The sequence below is a fragment of the Bos taurus genome, chromosome 24 (genome assembly GCF_002263795.3).
Source record: "Bos taurus isolate L1 Dominette 01449 registration number 42190680 breed Hereford chromosome 24, ARS-UCD2.0, whole genome shotgun sequence".
Lineage (NCBI taxonomy): Eukaryota > Metazoa > Chordata > Mammalia > Artiodactyla > Bovidae > Bos > Bos taurus.
The window spans coordinates 20,947,017-20,969,789 of record NC_037351.1 but is presented as its reverse complement, the minus strand read 5'-3'; the positions used below and the strand labels follow the sequence as shown (position 1 = coordinate 20,969,789).

General features: G+C 43.9%; 2 protein-coding genes and 1 long non-coding RNA gene across 5 annotated transcripts in view; 2 read left to right on the top strand and 1 right to left on the bottom strand.

Moving 5' to 3' along the window:
* ELP2 (elongator acetyltransferase complex subunit 2) overlaps positions 1 to 11,045 on the top strand; it is a 47,707-nt gene extending 36,662 nt beyond the window's left edge. The window contains exons 18-22 of one of the 2 annotated variants that reach the window (NM_001143864.1): positions 3,993 to 4,185; positions 6,311 to 6,432; positions 8,133 to 8,266; positions 8,772 to 8,885; positions 10,475 to 11,042. In NM_001143864.1, the coding sequence (NP_001137336.1) occupies positions 3,993 to 4,185; positions 6,311 to 6,432; positions 8,133 to 8,266; positions 8,772 to 8,885; positions 10,475 to 10,631 (720 nt within the window). In that variant the 3' untranslated portion in view covers positions 10,632 to 11,042. Of the gene's footprint in view, positions 1 to 3,992; positions 4,186 to 6,310; positions 6,433 to 8,132; positions 8,267 to 8,771; positions 8,886 to 10,474 lie in introns of both variants that reach the window. The other variant, XM_059880798.1, reaches the window with a different exon arrangement.
* LOC100847780 (uncharacterized) lies at positions 10,384 to 22,768 on the bottom strand. Of its 2 annotated transcripts, none has more exons than XR_815109.4 (3): positions 22,680 to 22,768; positions 21,312 to 21,811; positions 10,384 to 11,015 (listed from the first exon to the last, which is right to left on the bottom strand). It is a non-coding gene; the product is annotated as an uncharacterized lncRNA (long non-coding RNA). The 2 variants fall into 2 exon arrangements; XR_139671.5 differs by lacking the exon at positions 22,680 to 22,768 and adding an exon at positions 22,381 to 22,469.
* The window catches only part of MOCOS (molybdenum cofactor sulfurase), a 60,704-nt gene continuing 60,526 nt past the window's right edge, over positions 22,596 to 22,773 (top strand). Inside the window, exon 1 of the mRNA XM_059880751.1 lies at positions 22,596 to 22,671. The gene's annotated coding sequence lies outside the window, so the exon portion shown is untranslated. The remainder of the gene's footprint in view (positions 22,672 to 22,773) is intronic.

Below are 22,773 nucleotides of genomic sequence, written 5' to 3'. Positions count from 1 at the left end.
AGTTCTGTATACACACTGGATACTCCTTTATCAGATATTTGCTATGTAGATAATTTTCCACAGTGGCTTGTCTTTTCCTTTTCTTAGTGTTTTTTCAGAGGGCAGAAGTTTATGTTTTGGTGAAGTCTAATTTATCACTTTTGTTCTGTGTTGAGTTTGTGCTTCTTGTGTAGAATCTTAAGTAATCTTCGCCTGACTCAAAAATCTTCTGCGTTATTAAGCATGTTTGCTGTGCATTATGACTCTAATTCTTTATCAGGTTGCAAAATCTCCCTACAGTTTCTAGTTTGCAGAGAGTTTTTTTATCAAGAATGGATGTTAGATTTTGTCAAATTTTTTTCTTTGTTGGCATATCATATGTTTTTCCCTTTTAATTTATTAATATGATGAATTACATTGAATGATTTTTCAAATGATGAACCAGCTTTGCATTCCTGCTCATGATATATATGTATATACGTTTTAAAAAATTACTTTTTTTATTGAGGTGTAACTGACATATATAACATTGTGTTAGTTTCAGGTATACAGCATAATGATTCGATGTTTGTTTACATTGGGAAGTGATCCCCACAGTAAGTCTAGCTAACATCCATCATCATACATAGTTAGAAGAAAAAGTTTTTTCTTGTGCTGAGGACTTTTAAGATCTCAGCAACTTTCACACATGCAGTGCAGTATTGATGATAATTGCTGTGCTGCACTGTGTCCCCCTAACTTAGTTATCTGTAGCTGGTCGTTGGTATCTTTTGACTCTTCACCCATTTCACCCAGCCCTCAATCCTGGCTTCTGGATAGGTGTTAGTGCTGTTAAGTTTTCCTCTAAGTATTGCTTTTGATGCATTCTGCAAATTTTGGTATGTTGTGTTTTCATTTTCATTCAGTTAAAAATACTTTTTAATTTCCTTCATCTTTTATTTTTTAACTATAGGTTATTTTGAAATATATTAGCTTCCATATACTGAGTATTTTTAAGGTATCTTTCTGTTATTGATTTCTAATTTAATTTCATTTTGTTTGAAAAGTGTAGTATAGCTTCAATCATTTGAAATTTAATCTTGGTAAATTTCCATGTTGTCTTGGAGAAGGTAGATTCTGTTTCTGTTGGGTGGAGTGTTCTGAAAAATACGACTTACATTGGTTGACAGCATTACCATCTTTGCTCTTTCAGTTCTGTTGTGTGTGGCATTTTAAAATTCTGACGACAACTGTAAACTTGTCTTTTAATCTTTGTAGTGCGTTCAGTTTGTACTCTGTGTTTTGAAGCTCTGTTGTTAGATCCTAAGCATTTATGATCGTTATGTTCTCTTGATTAACTGATTAGTTTATTATTATGAAATGAAACTCTTGATTTCTGATAATAGTTTGTGCTCTGAAATCCACTCTGATGTTAATATAGCCACTCCAGCTTTCTTTCTTTTTTTTTGGCCACACTGTGAGGCTTGCACCGTCTTAGTTCCCTGACCAGGGATTGAACCCATGCCCCCTGTAGTGAAAGCATGGAGTCCTTACCACTAGACGCCAGGAATTCCCCAGCTTTCTTTTGAGTAGTGCTTGAATTATGTGTCTTTTTTCATCATTTTACTTATAAGTTATTTGTTAACTTTTATCTCAAGTGGATTTCTTGGAGGCAGCATAGAGTTGGATCTTTTTCTTGTCCTGATAATCTTTCATTTTAATAGGGGTGTTTATTAGACTATTTGAATTTAATGTAATAATTGATATGGTAGATTTACTTTATTATCTTGCCATTTGTTTTCTGTTTAATCCATGATTTTTGACCCATTTTACTTATTTTTGGTGAAGTAATTACTTTTTATAATTCCATTTCTTTTGTTTAGCAGATATAACTCTGTTGTGTTATTTTATTGGTTGTTTCACATTTTATAGTATGTGTCTTTAATTTACCACAGTTTAGCATCAAGTAATAGTGCACTGTTCATGAGAAAATAAGTATATTTTCATTTCCTCTATTTTGTGGTATTGTTTTTGTACATTTTGCTTCTTTACAGAAATCCCGTGATACTATTATTTTTGCTTTAATAATCAATTATCCCTAAAGAGATTTAAATAATAAAAAATTTTTTCCATCAGATACAATTTTCCTTCTGCCTGCAGGATATTCCCCAGCATTTTTTGTAATGTAGTTCTGCTGGTTAGGAATTTTTTGAGTTTTTGCTTGTCTGGAAAATACATATGTCTCCTTCATTTTTAAAGTGTACTTCTGGTAGGTAAAGAATTGTTTGTTTTCCTTTCTGTACTTTAAAAATGTTGCTTTATTTTCTTCTGACTTGTGTTGCTTTGGATGAGAAGTCCAGTGTAATTTTTCTTTGTTACTCAATAATGGGATTTTTCCCCTCCATGTACAATTTTTTGTTTATCACTGGTTTTAAACAATTTGATTGTTTTTGGTATAATTTTTTCTTATTTCTTGTGCTTGAGTTTTATTGAACTTCTTGGATCTTTCGGTTTATTGTTTTCATCAAATTTGAGGGCCATTAGCTTTTTAAGTGGAGAAGGCAATGGCACCCGTCCAGTAGTCTTGCCTGGAAAATCCCATGGATGGAGGAGCCTGGTAGGCTGCAGTCCATGGGGTTGCGAAGAGTCGGACATGACTGAGCGATTTCATTTTCACTTTGCACTTTCACGCATTGGAGAAGGAAATGGCAACCCACTCCAGTGTTCTTGCCTGGAGAATCCCAGGGATGGGGGAGCCTGATGGGCTGCTGTCTATGGGATCACAGAGTCGAACACGACTGAAGCGACTTAGCAGCAGCTCTTTAAGTATTTTTTCTTTTCATCCTTTTGCAGACCGTAGTTACACCTATATTTGGGTGGTTTATGTTGTTATAGGGTTCAGTGATGTTCTTTTGTTTTTTTATTTTTTTCTACTCTATGATTCTTTTTGTTCCTTGGGGTAACTGTTCTTTGTTGCCAGACATCAAGTATTTTGAAGTGGCATTGTTTGATGCATTTTGTTTGATCTTTTAGTTTTTTTCATACAAGATAGTAAATCTGGTCCCTGTTACTTTGTATGGACCAGGAGTGAAAGTCTCTTAACTACTAATTACACAGTTAATGCAGAAATGTATTTTGTAAAAATACAATACATACTTGTAAAATTATATAAAATACATACTTGAAAAAATAGTATGGCACTTCCTCAAAAAATTAAAATAGAACTATATACCATATGATCCAGCAATTCTGCTTTTGGGTATTTATCCAAAGAGAACGAAAACATTAATTTATAAAGATAAATGTACCCTTGTGTTCATTGTAGCTTTATTTGCAATAGACAAGATATGGAAGCAGCCAAAGCGTCCACTGATAAAGGAATGACTAGGAAGGGGTGGTGTGTGTGCACACATGAATGTGCAGTATAACACAGCCATTAACAAAGAGTGAAGTCTTTCCATCTGTGGCACCATGGATAGACCTGGAGGGTGTTATGCTAAGTGAAATCAGTCAGTCAGCAGACAGAGAAAGACAGATACTAAATGATTTCATTTATATGGAATCCAAAAAAACAAAACAAATGGACAAACAAAACAGAAGCAGATTCGTTGATACAGGGAACAGACAGGGTGTTTTCAGGGTGCAGGTGGAGGGATGATGGAAATAGGGGTATAAGAGGTATAAACTTGGAGTTACAAAATAATTGACAGTTTCAAAATAAGTCACAGGGATGTAAGGTGCAGATAGGGAACACAGTCAATAACAAGGTAGAATATTGTATGTTAATTATAATTTTAAAAATTCTGATTCCACTGCCAGTGTCTAGTCATCATTTCTAATCCCGGTCTGTCTCTTCTCAGGGGTTACACCTGGTTATAGAATTTATAGTATCTTCTGAGAATTTGTGGTTTTTATTTATGCAGATACATGAAGAATACTGTAGAAGCAGTGTGTTACTTTAAAAAGTGGTTTTGTTTTCTTTTTTCCAGTTTATTTCACTCACATTGCTTTATTGTTTCATCTCTGTCCTACAGGCAGCCAAGAAAGAACATGCTGCTATCATTCTCTGGAACACTGCATCTTGGAAGCAGGTGCAGAATTTAATCTTCCATAGTTTGACTGTCACACAGATGGCCTTCTCTCCTGACGACAAGTTCTTACTAGCTGTTTCCAGAGATCGGACCTGGTCACTGTGGAAGAGGCAGGACACGATCCCGCCTGAGTTAGGTAAATGGCTCCTGGCTGGGAAGGGTACTAGTGAGACAGTTATGTCCATTTACTCACTTTGAGCAGCTGTTGGGTAAAGTGAAATGATAACAGAGTGAAGGCCAGAGTCTGGTTACTGGGAGTCTTTGAAAGTTTTTGAAATTTGAGGAAGACTTGACCTTCCTTGTAAGGATGATAATGTTTTCAGATATCTTGGTTAAAGAACCATAAAAATCTGTATGTACAAAATTTAGACTTTGCAGGTGGTTACAGAATGCCACCATAAAACCAAATAGATGATATATACCGAGGATTTTACGGGACAGGAATAATAATATACAGTTAAATTACCCACCTGTTTCACACTGATAATTTAGACATCCACTTGGCTTCCCTGGTGGTTCAGATGGTAAAGAATCCACCTGCTATGTAGGAGACCCGGATTTGATCCCTGGGACCGGATGCCATGATCTTAGTTTTCTGAATGTTGAGTTGTAAGCCAACTTTTTCACTCTCCTCTTTCACTTTCATCAAGAAGCTCTTTAGTTCTTCTTCACTTTCTGCCATAAGGGTGGTGTCATCTGCATATCTGAGGTTATTGATATTTCTCCTGGCAATCTTGATTCCAGCTTGTGCTTCATCCAGTCCAGCATTTCTCATGATGTACTCTGCATATAAGTTAAATAAGCAGGGTGACAATATACAGCCTTGATGTGCTCCTTTAGTGGTTTGGAACCAGTCTGTTTTTCCATGTCCAGTTCTAACTGTTGCTTCTTGACCTGCATACAGATTTCTCAGGAGGCAGGTCAGGTGGTCTGGTATTCCCATCTCTTTCAGAATTTTCCATAGTTTGTTGTGGTCCACACAGTCAGAGGCTTTGGAATAGTCAATAAAGCAGAAGTAGATGTTTTTCTGGAACTCTCTTGCTTTTTCCATGATCCAGCAGATGTTGGCAATTTGATTTCTGATTCTTTGATCTCTGCCTTTTCTAAATCCAGCTTGAACATCTGGAAGTTCACAGTTCACGTACAATTGAAGCCTGGCTAGGAGAATTTTGAGCATTACTTTCCTAGTCTGTGAGATGAGTGCAATTGTGCAGTAGTTTGAGCATTCTTTGGCATTGCTTTTCTTTGGGATTGGAATGAAAACCAACCTTTTCCAGTCCTGTGGCCACTGCTGAGTTTTCCAAATTTGCTGGCATATTAAGTATAGCACTTTCACAGCATCATCTTTTAGGATTTGAAATAGCTCAACTGGGATTCCATCATCTCCACTAGTTTTGTTTGTAGTGATGCTTCCTAAGGCCCACTTGACTTCACATTCCAGGATGTCTGGCTCTAGGTGATCACACCACTGTGATTATCTGGGTCATGGAGATCTTTTTTGTACAGTTCTTCTGTGTATTCTTGCCACCTCTTAATATCTTCTGCTTCTGTTAGGTCCATACCATTTCTGTCCTTTGTTGTGCCCATCTTTGCATGAAAAGGGGTAGCTCTAATTTTCTTAAAGAGATCTCTAGTCTTTCCCATTCTATTGTTTTCCTCTATTTCTTTGCATGGATCACTGAGGAAGGCCTTCTTATCTCTCCTTGCTATTCTTTGGAACTCTGCATTCAAATGGGTATATCTTTCCTTTTCTCCTTTGCCTTTAGCTTCGCTTCTTTTCACAGCTATTTGTAAGGCCTCCTCAGACAGCCATTTTGCCTTTTTGCATTTCTTTTTCTTGGGGATAGTCTTGATCACATAGCCTTCTGTACAATGTCACGAACCTCCATCCATAGTTCTTCAGGCAGTTTATCAGATCTAATCCCTTGAATCTGTTTGTTTAGATCATACCTGAATAGTCAAGTGGTTTTCCCTACTTTCTTCAGTTTAACTCTGAATTTGGCAATAAGGAGTTCACATCAGTCACTCGAGAGTGACTAATCAGTATAATATCATTTCCTACTAGAAAAATAATTGTATGCTCATAGTCTTCTGGTGAGGGGTCTGCTCCCTGGCCTTGATCTGTTGTAAAAGACATCCATTTATGTGTATAAATTGATGACTAAATCACATGATTTATATGGCACTTAAACATAACTTTCTAATAAGGAAAAACCAGGTTTCTCCACTTTGAGAATAGTGCATAAATGTGTTTCTTTCAGATCCCGTCTTCAGCCTGTTTGCCTTCACTAACAAAGTCACTGCTGTGCACAGCAGGATTATTTGGTCTTGCGATTGGAGTCCTGATGGCAAGTATTTCTTCACTGGAAGTCGGGACAGAAAGGTAATTTTTTTTTTAACTTTGTATTTTTTCAAATGTAATATAATAATATTACAGGTATCTTTGGATTTAAAAAACACACATAATCCTAATTTTCTAATATGGTTTTTAAAAATCAGTTTATGTATTCCCTCCTGTGTTTTTTATATGCATACATAAAAAGACTTTTCTTACTTGTTAAATTCTATAAATATATGTCTCTGAAATATCAACTACAGAGGAGACTCTTCAGACTCATTACCAATATCAGATGGCCCCAGTGGGAGAAAAGTAGTAAATGAAAAGTGTTAAGACTATCCATACTTTTCTTTTTCATACTTGTATGAATTTAAAATTCTGTGAATAACTGTTACCTTTTCATTCATTGGAGGAGGTGGGGTATGTGAGTGTGTGTGTCCCAAGTTTGAAAAAAGTCAGGTTAAGTGAGCTAGCAGTAGGTTCTTGGCCTTGCCCCTTGCCCTTGTTCCCTGGGAAATGTTTGCCTGGCCCAGTCTTGGCTCTGGTGTTCATGCTCTTTAAAACATCCACGGGATTGCAAAGAGTTGGACACGACTGAGCGACTAAACAACAACGTGGCAATAAAGAGAAGGTGGTTCGGTGGGTGAGGATGTTGATGGGGTGGGCTGGGGGGTTTGAATGGAAATTTTCATTCCCAATATATCTTTTGTTTTTTCTTACTATTAAAAATTCTATGTGTAACTGTGGTTAGAAATAAAAGTTATTTTAAAATGTTAAAAAAAAAATATCCTTTCCTTCTCTGCAGTTCCTGCAGACTAGAGGTCTGAGGCGCCCGAGTGCCTCCTTTCTGCTCCCTCCCTCTCAGTCCTAGCTGTGGTGTTCCTGAGCAGGGGACTGACACGGCATGTGCTCAGTGACACACACGTGTCGGCCTCTGACACGCCCTCTGTCAGCCCTTCGCTCCTCTCACTGGCCTACTCATGTCTTCCTGGGCGTTTATCTTCCTACTGTCTGCAAGCTGCTCAGGCAGCAGGTCTGCTTCCGTCCTCCACAGTCAGGCCCGGCAGCAGACGGTCCAGCTGTGACTCTCAGAGACAGGTCAAGACTGAAACGGACGAAGCATCATCCATCAGGCGGTCTCGGGAATGCCCTTCTGGTTGCCTGGGCAGAGCCTTCTGCTCAGAGTCTCTCTTTGGTCCTGAAGTTGCAGCTCTTGTCTGTTTCATGGCCCTCTCCATTTCTTTGTGACTGTTCACACCCCTTCGAGGCCTGAGCTTCCAGAAAAGCCTCATTTCTTAGATTAGTATCATCAAGGTTGGGGCCTCCAACCTTGATGAGAGAGCTGAGCTGATTCTCTGAGCTGGGCTGGGGTGTAGAGGAAGAGCCAAGGACTTGATTGGTTCCATACATTTTGAGGTAATTTCTTGGGGGAATGTGCAGGCACCTTGGTGGACCAAATCTCACTGGATCCAAACTGGTTTCCTGAGTATAAAGAGCAGGCCCCTAGGCAGGGACAGTCGACTTTGGCCCAGCACACTTGGGTAGTTGAGATCTCAGACTTGTATCTGCTACATGGTGGCTTCTCTGTGATGCTTGTAGTGCTCAAAAGTCCTGGATCACAAATGAAAATGACGAATTAAAAAATTTCAGAGTGTCACTTATGCCATCAAAACTCTCTAATGCATTGCCATTAACAGAAACCTTGCAGAGAGAAAGCGTTACAGAGTGTGATCTGTCTGTGCTAGGTGGTTGTCTGGGGTGAGTGTGACTCCAGCGATGACGCCGTCGAGCACAGCATCGGGCCCTGCTCCTCCGTCCTGGACGTGGGTGGAGCTGTGACTGCCGTCAGCGTCTGCCCGGTGCTTAACCTTTCCCAACGGTCAGTCTCTATGTGGGGGCTTCATCTCATGTTTCTTTAAGAGGACCACTTAGTTTCTCAATGTGTAGCCCTCTTATGCTTTTATCTGTGTGTTCTTTCAGCTTCCAAGTTAAATATTTTTTAAAATAATGCTTATGTTTCTCATAAGAATTTCTAAATTGATAGAACTTGATGGTATTTAGAGTGGTGAAATAGAGATGGGGAGTGTGGCTCAGAGGTTCTTATTTCACCAAATGGAAGACGGTGCTACTTTCTCTATAACGAGTATCTTTAGTATACTGAGGGCCCCACAGCCAGCCAGGGAAGCGCTGGCTCACGGGCCTTGCCCACCAGGGACAGAGGTAGAACTGTGCTCCCTCGATGGAGAGGCGGCTTCTCGAGTGCACAGCAGAGCAGCACACTGGATCCTGGGTCCAAACAGAGTCCTTCATCAGCCAGAGGTAGTCGGGAACCCTGAAGAAATTCATGCTAAATTAATCAGCCTTCACCTTTCTCTTAAAAACAGATATGTGGTTGCAGTAGGACTGGAGTGTGGAAAGATTTGCTTATACTCCTGGGAAAAGACCGATCAAGTTCCAGAAATAAACGACTGGATCCGCTGTGTAGAAACAAGTCAAAGGTATTTCTTTCCTGTTTTTGCTTCCACCAGATCAGATAGACATCGTTGAAGTCTTTCGCAATCTCATGCCTCATTTTCATGGAGAAGAACACAAACCCATTCCTGGTGCTTAACTCCGATTGGTACCTCTGTATTTTGTGGCACTCTCTTGAAATTGACATTTGTTACTATACTGCACTTATTTTTAAAAAGTTTATTTGACCACATGGCTTGTTTGCCTGATATTATCTTTAGAGATAACACATTGGAGATGAAAATGAATTTCAAAATGATGGGTTTCAGAATGTGACCACAGTAGAATTTTAAGAAAGTTTGATTCAGAATGATGGTGATTTTTTTGGAAATATTATAGACTGTGTTTGGTAGCCAGATCTCGTGTTTGAACACTTCAGCTCAGCTCCCGAAACGGAGCAAACCTCCAGGTGCCGCTCCCAGCCCTGTGAGGGCTTCAGGCAGAGCGAGGGCTCCGAGCCTTGGGCCTGGGTGTCACCTCTGCCGGCTCAGAGCGCTGCTGATCGCCTCCTCCTCACCTGCCTGCCTGGACAGCAGGGATCACTTGTCAATCAGCTTCACCCATTTTATGCATTAGAAATGACGAGACTTGCAAAGAAGTCACACATCATTCTGTGTTAGATTTTTTTTTTTTTAGGATTCTTCAACATTTGTATGTTTAAACTATCCAAAATATAACTTCAAATACAGTTCCAAACAACAGCACCATGAGGAAGGTCATTGGCTTGATGACAAGAGACATGTATTGTACAAGCTATTTCTTCCAGAGGAGTTTGTCTTCTTATCAGCAAAGCATGTTAATGCTTATGATAATTGTATTTATTTAAGTATATTAAAATGAGGTCTGATTTGTCACTGCTTCTTTCATGGCTTCGCTCCTACCTCTCTGAGGCTGGATTTGGCTGTTGAAATAGTTCATGCTGCTGGCTTACCTAAGAGGAAGCCAATGAAATTTCGTATTTCAGGCATTTGAAATTTTCTCTCTTCCCGGCCTCCCCTCCCTTCTTTTCCTTCCTTTCAGTTTGCCCTGCCCACGATGCTCGCTCTGCCTCTGCCTGGTACCCAGACCACATCCATGGCCTGAAAGTCAACACTGGCAGGAAGCCCCTTAGAAAGCATGGGCAGGGGACATGTGCAGAATTTGAGTTTTTCATTAAAAGATTTTTTTTGTTATTATGATGACTTTGGATTTGCAAGAACTGATTCCTGACTTTATATTATTTGGATTGCTAACATTACCGTTACCAAATTAGTAGTAATGTTACCTGAAAGACTTAATTTCAATAGACATTTCTTGAATTCCACTGATCATTAAAGCAAAATTTGACAGAAATACATTGTCTGTTTCTTGCTGTTTTTGGTGGTGTCCTTGGTTGGTAAGTAAGATGTTTTCAAGGTTAAAATAAAATTGCTAAACTGTTAGTGATAGCACATCTTGATGTTCAGGTTTTGACTTTCATTTATGTTAACAACACTAATAGGAAGCGCATACTAATTTAATTAATATGAATTGAGCAGCCAGTAAAATGTTTCATAGTCGTAGCATATGTTCATCTCATGATTTCTCTTTGTTTTAGCCAAAGTCATACGCTTGCTATCAAAAAATTATGCTGGAAGAATTGTAATGGAAAGACTGAACAGAATGAAGGAGAAGGTGCTGAATGGTTACAGTTTGCAAGCTGTGGTGAAGATCACACTGTGAAGATACACAGAGTCAACAGATGTGCGCTGTAGTGGACCTAGTGACCACAAGCATACACCCATCAGTGTCTGCAAAGTATTTATCATGTAAATGGATAACCTTTCTTTACCTCGTACTTGCATCGAGTTTCGTTTTTAAGCCTTACGGCAGTAGTCCTTATATGAGTCTCAGATCCTCTGAAATATGATGGAAGCTACAGACTCTTTTCTCAAAATGTTTATATATGCACATACTCTCAGAACCTCGCCCATGCTTTCAGGGATTCAGACCTGCATCTGTGTGTTTCTGATTGAGAGCCTCTGCCCCTCCTTTCTTCATGACCAAATTTGCCTAATTTTGTGTCATTTTCATCTTCTGTTTTCATACGCTGCTGTTTGGGACATTTTATTATTTACTGCCCTCTTCCGAAGGAGGACCTAAAAAATAAAGAGATAAAACCCAGATTACTCAATTTTTATTTTAACAGTTTTTGTAAATAAACGGACCACACAAAGTGTGGTCTTGACCCCTTCCTCCCAGTACATACCAGCCGTTCTAGGAATTTGGCAGGTGGTTGTGAGTTTGAACTGCAGTCCCTCCCTTCTATTCCTTCAGGGTTTGACTTAAAGTAGAACATAGCCCCATTTAAAATGACAGATGAAGGGGCTTGGAAAGTAGTATTCCGAATCATCTGAACCTCTGTGAGGTCACGTGGATGAGTCACGAGAGGAAGGCTGAAGTCATGAGAGTGAAGGATGTCCCCAGGGGGAGTGAGCGGTAGGAACAGACGAACATGCCAGAAAGACAGTATTGGGTGTGCCCACAGAGGTTTGGGAAGTGGGCCACCAGAGCTGAACACTCGCTCGGGAGCTGGATGGGGAGAGCTTCAGAGAGGGTGTGGGAGAGCCTGCGAAGCTGGAGGCATCTGACTGTGGAAACGAGCCACCTGGCAGACTGCCCCTTAAACGCACACCGTACGTAATAAATGTGCTGGAAGAGGGAGGGGTGGGAGTTTATGCTGTTACCTCACAGGACATTTTGCTTCCAGAGGAGTTCAGTGATACTTAGTCTAAATGAAAGTTTTTAGAGCAGAACTATCTGCTATTTTTAGTCCAACAGAAATTCAGCGTAAGCCACCTATGTACTTTAAATTCTGCTGCTGCTGCTAAGTCGCTTTAGTCTTGTCTGACTCTGTGCGACCCCAGAGATGGCAGCCCACCAGGCTCCCCCGTCCCTGGGATTCTCCAGGCAAGAACAGTGGAGTGGGTTGCCATTTCCTTCTCCAATGCATGAAAATTGGAGAAGTGAAAAGTGAAAGTGAAGTCGCTCAGTTGTGTCTGACCCTCAGCGACCCCATGGACTGCAGCCTTCCAAGCTCCTCCGTCCATGGGATTTTCTAGGCAAGAGTACTGGAGTGGGGTGCCATTGCCTTCTCCATAATAGTTTATAGTACCCACATAAAGTAAGAAGAGGTGTAATTTATTTTGGTGACCCATTTGTTTTAACCCAGTATATCCCAAATAGGATCATTTTAACAGACAATATAAAAAGTTATGGAGATATTTTACCCTTGTATATAAATCGTTGTATTCTACAAAGTGCAGTTTACATTTAGAACCCATCTCAGTGTGGACTGACCACATTTCAAGTGTCTGCTAGCCACCTGTGGCTACTGGCTCTACCCATATTTGGACAGTGCAGTTCTGAACTACAGAATCTCTATAAACTTGTCTTAGACCTTTAGTGGTGTATGTGTGTAAGCACACGTGTATGAGCGTGTATGCACCAAGGCAGTGAGCACCTCAGCGTCTTAACCGCAAACCAGGATGCCCTAAAGTGTGATTTCTCTGCTAATCCGGGGAAGGATCTGGATCTCCCCATTGGCACACAGTAGTTTGTTCAGATGCCTCACGCGTGGGACTTCAGAGCAGACTCAGTGGACTTAACAGTCCTCTGGAACGTTCTCCAGCACACCCTAAGTTCTGAAAGCAGTCCTGCCCTTGGGGAAGTCAAGTTCATGGTTACTGTTTGACCAGTTGTACATAGTTTTCCCAAGTTGTCCTGAAGCATCTGTGTCATTCAGTAAGTGTTCCCAGGAGCTTCATATACACACATTGTAATTTTACCATGATGGTCTAGTCTTTTTAAAAATTTGGCTGCGCTGGGTCTTTGCTAGTCTTTCTCTAGTTGTGTGCACGCTTCTCGTGGTGGTGGCTTCTACTGGTGTGGAGCACGGACTCTAGAGCACTGGCTCAGTAGCTGCGACCTACCGGCTTAGTTGCTCTGTGGCTTGTGGGATCTTCCCGGACCAGAGATTGAACCTGTGTCCCATCCATTGGCAGGCAGATTCTTAACTACCGGACCACCTAGGAAGTCCACAATGGTCTTAATCTGTTCTTCCCGGAGAACACTTTGTACCATACTCTGGTAGTTCATAGCATCTAAAGCAAAGGGACAGTCTTGCAGCTTTGCTGAGGAGTATTTCAGGATTACAGACCTACCCTTGCCGGTTTGCCCTGATCATTTCATTTCTCTGCCTGATTTACAGCATCAAAGTTCAGATTGATGCCAAGTGTCAGTCTAAGCAGTCTCTTCTGACCTACAGGACTTTCCTGGAAGGAGGCGAGGTGGTTGGGTTGTGTTCCCGGCAGTGTTTATCTTGGACAACTAAGAGTCAAATCCCTGCCTTCCCAGCAGCCTCGGGGGAAGCAGCTGTGGTTAGTGATTCCAAAGACAGATGGGGATTGGAGGGAGACTGTGCCAATTCAGGGATAAAACAAAAGGACAGAGTCATCTCCTAAGTGAGAGATCCTCGCCACTCCAGAAAATCCTGTAAGGATTCTGTGGTCTGTAAGGAAAATGCAAGGTCTTCTTACCCACTCTGTACAAATCCTGTGTACTTCTCAAGGGAGTCTGGGTGAGGGTTGGAACCCAGAGGTAAGGAATCAGAGTTGTGTTTGAACCCTGGCTCACACTGGCTGTGTCTGGGTAAGCTTTTCCCATCTCTGTAAGTAGAGATAATATTAATAGGTCAGTCTGACCTTGATTCAATTCTGTGAAAGAAAACACAAAATGTTCTTTTTGGCTTATTGCAAGAATGAAGTTTTCTCTCTAAAAAGGAATCTAGGTAGGCAGGGCAGGTTGGGGAGGGAGACTTCTCAACATGATCAGGGCACCCAGGCTCTTTGCCCTCATCCTCAGTGTGTGGCTTCCTCACTCTCCAGGATGGCTGTTTGGCCTCCTGCCATGATCTTTGCATCCCAGCCAGCAGAAAGGAGGAAGGCATAAGAGGTTTGCCCCTAACTTTAAGAAAACTTGGAAGTCCACACAAGTTCTGCTTAATCTCTGTGACCTGACTTTTATCTTGTAGCTGTACCTCAAGACAGGCTGGGAAATGAAATCTTGATTGCAGGTGGTTCTTAGCTGAGAATTGAATTGCTTTATTTTGGAAGAGAGGACAAATATTAGTCTCATTTCATAAAAAGTAACCACCTTGTAGGGTTGTTTTGAGGATTAAATGAGCCAATGCATTAAAATGCTAGCCCAAGGTCTGGATTTAGTAAGACACCAATAATTGGTAACTGTTACAATTAAATAAAGTTCAGTTTGTGTCACCTCCGTAGAGCCTTTCAGTTCAGTTCACTCGCTCAGTCGTGTCCGACTCTGTGCAACCCCATGAACCGCAGCACAGCAGGCCTCCCTGTCCATCACCAACTCCCGGAGTTCACCCTAACCCATGTCCATTGAGTTGATGCCATCCAACCATCTCATCCTCTGTTATCCCCTTCTCCTCCCACCTTCTATCTTTCCCAGCATCAGGGTCTTTTCAAATGAGTCAGCTCTTCACATCAAGTGCCCAGAGTACTGGAGTTTCAGCTTCAACATCAGTCCTTCCAATGAATATTCAGGACTGATCTCCTTTAGGATGGACTGGTTGGATCTCCTTGCAGTCCGAGGGACTCTCAAGAGTCTTCTCCAACACCACAGTTCAAAAGCATCAATTCTTCGGCGCTCAGCTTTCTTTACAGTTCAGCTCTCACATCCATACATGACCACTGGAAAGAGCCTTTCCATAGAGCCTTTATTTCCCCTCATTTCAAGGATTCTTTCTCTGAATTCATAGTATTTTATTCTCATTTTCTTTTATGGCCTTTGTTGCTTCCTATCTTTATTAGTGTGTATCTTAGTCTGTCAGTTGTGCCCAACTCTTTGCAACCCCATGGACCGTACCCACCTGGCTTTTCTCTGCATGGGATTTCCCAGGCACGAATACTGGAGTGGGTTGCCATTCCCTTCTCCAGGGGATCTTCCTGACCCAGGGATCAAACCTGGGGCTCCTGCATTGCAGCTGGATTCTTTACTGTCTGAACCACAAGGGAAGCCCATAAATCCTAAGAAGTATCAATTAGATACTTTCTGTGGTAAGAAAAGTTTGTCTCAAAAAAGACACAGGGAATTATTAGCTCATGTAACTGAAAAAAGTCCAGTGGTAGGACAAAGCACAGGGGTAGTTTGACCAGGACCCTGTTTCCCTGTCTCTGATTCTCAGCTCTGCCCTCTCCATGTGTCAGTCTTCTAGGGCTGCCCTTCCTCATGGCTGTAAGAGGGATGAGAGCAGCCCCTGAGGTGACAGATTGCCTTGCTCATGCATATCAAAAAGAATAAACCCTTCAGAGTTCTCTGGTGGTCCAGTGGTTAGGATTCACTGCCAAGGGTCTGGATTCAGTCCCTGGTCGGGGAACTAAAATCCTGCAAGATCTGACAAGGCCCAAAAAAGGAATAAACCCTTAAAGGTGAAGTCCCTAACTTTACTCTGAGTGACCCTCTGAACGAACCACAGTGGACAGAGGAAAGCACACGGAGTGGCTGGAGCCTGCCCACCTGCTGTAGCAAGAGCGTGAGATCACCTGTTCTGGGGCTGGAGGCAGAGTCAGCCCCATTAGGCCCACATGCGGCTATTTGCCAAAGCAGAGTCGGAGGGCAGTGGGTGCTGGCTAGGTAGTGAGAGCCAAGTGTACAAGCCTATGAAAGCCTAAACATCAGGGCATCTGATTTGTTTTCCGTAGCATCTAGCACAGTTTAATCTATCTAGCACCATGTACTGTCAAATAGTTGCTGAATCTGAGAATAAGTTTGATAACACGGCTGACTGGTGGGGGAGCATTCTCCAGTGTAAGCCACCAGTCAGTAAAGGGAGTAATTGGCATCAAACCCTTTCCCTGCCTTGGTGGCATAAAGAGGGGACAAAGAGCAGGAAGAAGATGACAGCGTAGAGGGGAACAAGAAGGGAGTGGTCTGGCCTCGTTCATTCACTCCTTGAATGAACAGGGAGAAGCTAGGACCCCAGGGAAAGGGCCTCAGGAAGATGCCTGCTGTGGGTCCACCCACCCTTTTGCTCCTGTGGTCTGCCTAGTACTGGGTGGGGTCGAGGGGGTTGTTTTGAACATGAGTTTGGATATAATAGAGCCTTGTTCCCAAACATGGTGATTTTGAGCTGCCCTTTCAGCTTCTATTCACAGAGAAGGTCTCCTGTCACTCCAGGGGAGGGAGCTTCCTGGGGTTTTCAGATCTTTCTTTCCACTGCTCTCAAGTTATTTCTACCAGAGCTTCCACCCTACCAGGCTCTGCTGAGAAACCAGCTCCACTGCGGTCTCTCTTACTTTCTGCTGTGCAATAGTGTGCATACATATATATATATATAGTATACTTACTATATATATATAAAATTAATTTATATATAAATAAAAATTATATATATTTATTTATTTATTTATTTATTTGGCTGTATCAGGTCTTAGTTATGGTCTGAGGGCTGAAGAGTACATGGGCTCAGTAGTCGCAGAGCTGGGGATTAGCTGCCCCATGGCATGTGAGATCTTAGTTCCCTGAACAGAATTTGAACCTGGCTCCCCTGCATTGGAAGGCAGATTCTTAACCACTGGATCACCAGACCCTCTTCTGATTTCTCTGGTACCAGGATATCTAGATCAATGTTCTCATTGTTGGGGAGGCATGCATTTCCCTTCTAGCAGGAAACACTAATTTCATCATCCAAACCAAATTCAGCCTCCTCTGAAACATCCACCCTCATTTTACCTGGCAGGAAATATGATTCATTGTAATTGGCAGCCTCCAACTATCTCTACGATCAAGAGGCCTGGGGGGTTTTAGCCAAAAGAAAAACCTCTACCCTTCCTCACCATTTAAGACCAGGCCATTATAATGGAGTTTCCATCCCCACCCAGACAACGGACATGATCACTTAGGTCACTGCATAAACAATCTCACCAAGCAAGTTCAATAGTCTGATTAGTCCTCGTCCTAACTGGCTTTTCAGGCTTAGTTACCACCAAGGTGCTCTGCTCTGGCTCTCCTCCCATCTCTGACTGTACCTTCTCACTCGTCAGTGGCACGGAGGCAGATGACTCCTAAATGTCACTGTCCCTGGAGTTTGACTCTTCCTTTGAACACTTCAGAGCTCCTGGGATGACCTGTCCACAGGCCTCCCATGAGTTGTGTCTCCAACTGACACTGTCTTTCCTGAGGCTGGGGCCCAAACTTCACTTAGACATCCTGAACTGAGCCCCATCTTGGTTCCAATATACCTGGGCTACCAGGGGTCTCAGACACACCTCTTCCCGTCCTTCCTGTACCCCAGACAGGCTCCTTGGCACTGGAGGGTCTGACAGCCCTCTCGCCTTCCTCTCCATCCCCTCCCCTCCTCTCCACCTGGAGCCTGTGCTCCAGGTTCAACCAAGGTCCTGCTTTGGGAATATTCTGAGCCTTCTGTGCCTCTAGGCCACCGAACATGGAACGCTCCCCGCCTCCCCCTTCTCTGGACCCTCTGGAGTCCCAGGTGAGGGAGGCTCAACCTTCTGAAGGCAGGCCCCTTCTCCAGCACTCTGCAGCATGGAGCGGTGATCTGGTTGCAAACCCATCTTCTTCACTGTCCTGGGGGCCTCTCAGCCCAGAGGCCGCCTTGTGGACTGTTTTCTTCCCAGTGCCCACCAGGTTCCCAGCAGGGAGCAGCTCCCCAGTGGACACTAAATGACCGTCCCTGCCAGAGCCCGTTTTCATCTGCAGTAATTCAGCCTTGGACAGTTGCAAGAAGACCACCCCACCATCTGGCCTGGTCACAGTCATTAGTTTGGCTGAAACCACCTCTTTGGGGCACTTTCTTGCTCAAAAATCTTCAGAATGATATTCCAGTCCCTTGGCCTGACTTACAGCCTTTCAAAACCCACCCCCAAACCTGCCCTACCTCCTTCCTTGACCTCCACAGGCTCTAACTCTGAAAGGCACTCATGGAACTGTTTCCAAGCGAGCACATGAATGAATAGTACACGAATCAAAGTCTTCTGTAGAGTGGGGATCCTCAAGAGTGGAGCCCATTGCCAGGGACCGTAGCCTGAGTACAGAGCCAGGCTCAGTAGGCTGGATCAGGGACAAAACCCCACCAAGGTTGGGGGACAGGGCTCCCTCACCTGTCTACCCAATCTGGCTATGAAAGGGAAAGTGTTAGTCGCTCAGTTGTGTCCGACTCTTTGCGACCGCGTGGATGGTAGCCCACCAGACTCCTCCGTCCATGGGATTCTCCAGGCAAGAATATTGGAGTGGGTTGCCATGCCCTCCTCCAAGGGATTTTTCCACCCAGGGATTGAATCCAGATCTCCTGCCTTGCAGGCAGATTCTTTACTGTCTGAACCACCACACATTTTTCATGGTTCTTGGTGAGAGAGGGTCATCCAAAGGATCTGAAGAGTTGTTTCACTACCAAGTTCTAAACTTTGGGTCCTGAGGCTGGTTGCCAGGACCTCAGAATGGACCAGACCAGGCTCTTGCAAGGTCCCAGGGCCAGCAGCTAGACCAGGGAGGATGAAGCAGTGGCAGGCCTGTAGCACAGGAGTTTATTGAATGATGCATATGTGTAAGACATTCTCTGGTGGGGACTGGAGGTTCTACTTCAGGCGGGGTAGGAGTGAGCAATCTAATTTCTGACAGTCTCATTCTGGCAGGAGAGGCCCAGGGAATCTTGGAGACTGAGGCTCCTGACGTCCCCCTCCACCCCGCCCTCCCTTCTTCACTGTGGCCCAGGTCTCAGGCTTTTTCCTTTGGGGTGCCTTCCCTGGACTCCTGGTTGGAAGTAGCTCCTTTCTCTCCTCCCTCCTGCCATTCTAACCTGCATTCTGAAGCCAAGCAACAGGGCACTCAGCCCCCGCTGTCTGAGTCATGTCCCTACGTGGCTGTAGGCACAATATCTTCACATCCTCTGGAGCACGCAGGGCCCTGGGCAGAACCAGGAGCTTAAAGATACTTCTTGACTAAAGGGTAGTTCAGTGGTTTTTAATGACCTTAAGCGTTCTACACTGTACATCGGAGGACACAGTTGACAGAGTGAAAAGGCAACCTACGGAACAGGAGATAATATCACAAATGATGTATCTGATGAAGGGTTAATATCCACACTATATAAAGAACTCCTACGACTCAATTAAAAAAAAAAAAAAAACAACCAATTCAAAAAAGAAGGGGGGCAAAGGGTTTGAACAGACAATTCTCCAAAGATGATACATGAATGGCCAATAGGCACCTGAAAAGATACTCAACGCCAGCAATCAGTAGGGAAATGCAAATCAACCCCATAGTGAGAAGCCACCTCACACCCAGTAGGATGGCTTTACTATAACAACAAAAATCTAACCAAACCAAATAGAACCAGAAAGTAAGGACTGGTGAGAATGTGGAGAAATTGGAACCCTTGTGCACTACTGGTCAGAACGTAAAATGCTGCAGCTGCTATGGAAAACAGTGTGGTAATTCCTTAAAAATTAAAAATAGCACTACCATATAATCCAGCAATCCCACTTCCAGTTATATGTTTGAAAGAACCGGAAGTAGGATCTCAAAGAGATACTCACACACCCATTTTATAGTATTGTTTATAATAGTCAAGTAGTGGAAGTATTCCAGTTGTCCATCACTTTGGATGGGTCAAAAAATATGTTATATACCTATGTGTGTGTTAGTTGCTCAGTCGTGTCTAACTCTCTGTGATCCCACGGTCTGTAGCCCACCAGGCTCCCCTGTCCATGGGATTCTCCAGGAAAGAATACTGGAGTGCGTTGGCATGTCCTCCTCCAGGGGGTCTTCCTGACTGAAGGATCAAACCTGGGTCTCCCACATTGCAGGTATATACGTATAGTGGAACCTAAACATACATATACACACACACACACACACACACACACACACACACACACACATATATACACACACACATATATATAGCAGGTATATACCTACAATGGAACCTAAACCTATATATATATATAGATGTATATATATACACACACATATATATACATATATACCTATATACACATATATATACACACATACACACACACACACACACACACATATATATATAGGAAGTAAAGTAAGTAAGTGAAGTCGCTCAGTCGTGTCCGACTCTTTGCAACCCCATGGACTGTAGCCTACCAGGCTCCTCTGTTCATGGGACTGGAGTGGGTTGCCATTTCCTTCTCAAGGGGATCTTCCCAACTCAGGGACTGAACCTGGGTCTCCTGCACTGCAGGCAGATGCTTTACTCTCCGAGCCACCAGGGAAGCCTATATATTATTCAGCCTTAAAAAAGGTGAAGTCACTCAGTCGTGTCCGACTCTTTCCAACCCCATGGACTGTAGCCTGCCAGGCTCCTCTGTCCATGGGATTTTCCAGGCAAGAGTCCTGGAGTGGGTTGCTATATCCTTCTCCAGGGGACCTTCCTGACCCAGGGATTGAACCAGGTTCTACCTGCATTATAGGCAGACACTTTACCGTCTGAGCCACCAGGGAAGATTCTTAAAAAAAGGAAATTCTAAACATATACTACTACATGGACATCATGCTAAGTGAAATAAGCTAGTCACAAAAAGACAAATACTGTTTGACTCCACCCATAGGAGGTACTTAGAGTAGCCCAATTTTTGTGTACAGAAAGTAGAATGGTGGTTGCCAGAGGCTGGGGGAGGGGGACGTGGAGTTCTTATTTAACGGGCACAGAACTTGTTTTGCAAGATGAAAGGAACTCTGGAGATTGTTTGCACAGCAGGTGGATGAACTTGATACTACTGAACTGGGCACTTAAAAATGGCTAAGGGACTTCCAAGGCAGTCCAGTGGTTAAGACCCCAAGCTTCCAATGCGGGAGTCATGGGTTAGATCCCTGGTCAGGGAACTAAGATCCCATATGCCTTGTGACCAAAAATAAAGAAAAAAAGAGCTCTGGCTTCTGAAGAAAAAAAAAATTCCTAAGAGGGTAAATTTCTTGTTATGTATATTTAACACAATTAAAAAAATTTTTTTTAAAGGAGTTCTGACTTGGCCCAGATTGTTTCCTAGCAAGTTTGTCCTAAGCACCCTTGTGGATTTCTGACCTGTTACGCAGCCACATAACACCTTGAGGAGAAGCACTCCGTCCATTCCCTGGGAAATGACCGAGGCTGTCACTCCTCAGGGTGCAGTTCAAGGACGCTAACGTCAGTATCACCCAGGCTGGTTAGAAACCTAGAACCTGTCCCACTCCTGCCAAACTTAATTAGAATCTGCGTTTTAACAGATTTCCAGATAATTCTTGCAGGTTAATTCCTGAAAAACTTGTCCTCAAGGAGAAGAAGGGCATTAAAGAGAGGGGTGAGGGGAGCACCACCCCCCACCATTCCCCCAACTTACAGGTAGGGAAACGGAGGCCGAGATGCCCAAGGTTCCTGCTCCAAGCGTGGCTAGAAGGTGTGGCACAGGCAGGTGGGTTGGGTGATGATGCTAAGGAGCAAACGGGGGCACCCATCCATCGATGCATTCCTTCCTTCCAGAGTAAAATCCTAGGGATTCTGCTGTGAGTGAGATGAGCCAGAGCGGTCTTCAGGCAGAGCCCACCCCAGGTGCTACAGCCTCTGTACCCAATGCCTCCAGACTGGGCCACAACAACCACCACTTCCATGCCCCTCCCCGCCAGGGTCTTTCCCAGATCCGGTGCTGGGGGCACGGTCAGGAGGGCTGGCTCTCACAGTGGGCCACTGGGTCCTCGGGGGCGCTTTTTATACGAGCAGAGGCTGGTCCAGGGAGTCTGCTCCGCTCCCTGTCATGCATCCCAAGGCGACTGCAGGCCTGGCGGTAGCACAGGCAATGAACTTGTCTCCTGGGCTCCCTTCCCACCGCAGCTTGCTTGAGGGCTGGGACAGGAAGGAAGGGGGCAGAGCACAACTATTAAAAGAATGATGAAACTATTGACGGGAACAGGATGTAACAAAAACTGGTTAGAGCCTCCTAGGCACAAGATGGCGGACAACTTGACCTCCAGTAGACCTTGACCCTCATACACTCACTCTAATACATTAGCCTCTGCTAAAGGGCACACCCACCAGAGCAGCGGCAGTTCCATAAAAGGCAAAAAGTGGCTGCTACCCTAGTTCCCGAAAATCCCTGCCCCTTCTCCAAGACAGAATATTCCTCCCACTCATTAGCCTATGAAATGACCCAGCCCATAAAAACTAAGCACCCCACACTTCCAGGCACCTCTCCCACCTTCTGAGACAGCCCACACTGTGTCTATGGATTGTGCCTCTAACTAAACCTTTCATTTTCCTGTGGCTTGCTCTTGAATTCTTATCTGCATAACCTGCCCCGAGGACAGATATGAGCTTGACCATCCTCTTATGCCCCATTTTTCCTACGACAGAGCCAGCAGTCCATTCTTGGGGCCCCACCGTGGGTCTCCAAGGACCGGAATCTGAGTCCTCACCTTAGCTCCCTCCAGACTTTCAGGCTTCCCACAGTGGGTTCAGCACAGCCCCAGCTTGGGCACCTGCGGTGCCTTCCCTTCCCTGGGCCTCCAGTACTTTTCACTCCATCCTGGGAAGCGGCCCGCACCTGCCCACCCTCTTCCTCATTCACTTCCGGCCACGCGATTCGCGCACGTGGGTGTGACCCGGCCCTCCGCACTCGAGGCAGTGATCCCCTCGGATACAGGGTCCGGGATGGAGCGGAGGCGGAGCTTTTGCTTGGGTCGCACTCGAACTACCCGGTTCCGAAGGTACGCACCTGCCTGCTGCTGGTGCTGCTAAGTCACTTCAGTCGTGTCCGACTCTGTGCGACCCCATAGACGGCAGCCCACCAGGCTCCCCCGTCCCTGGGA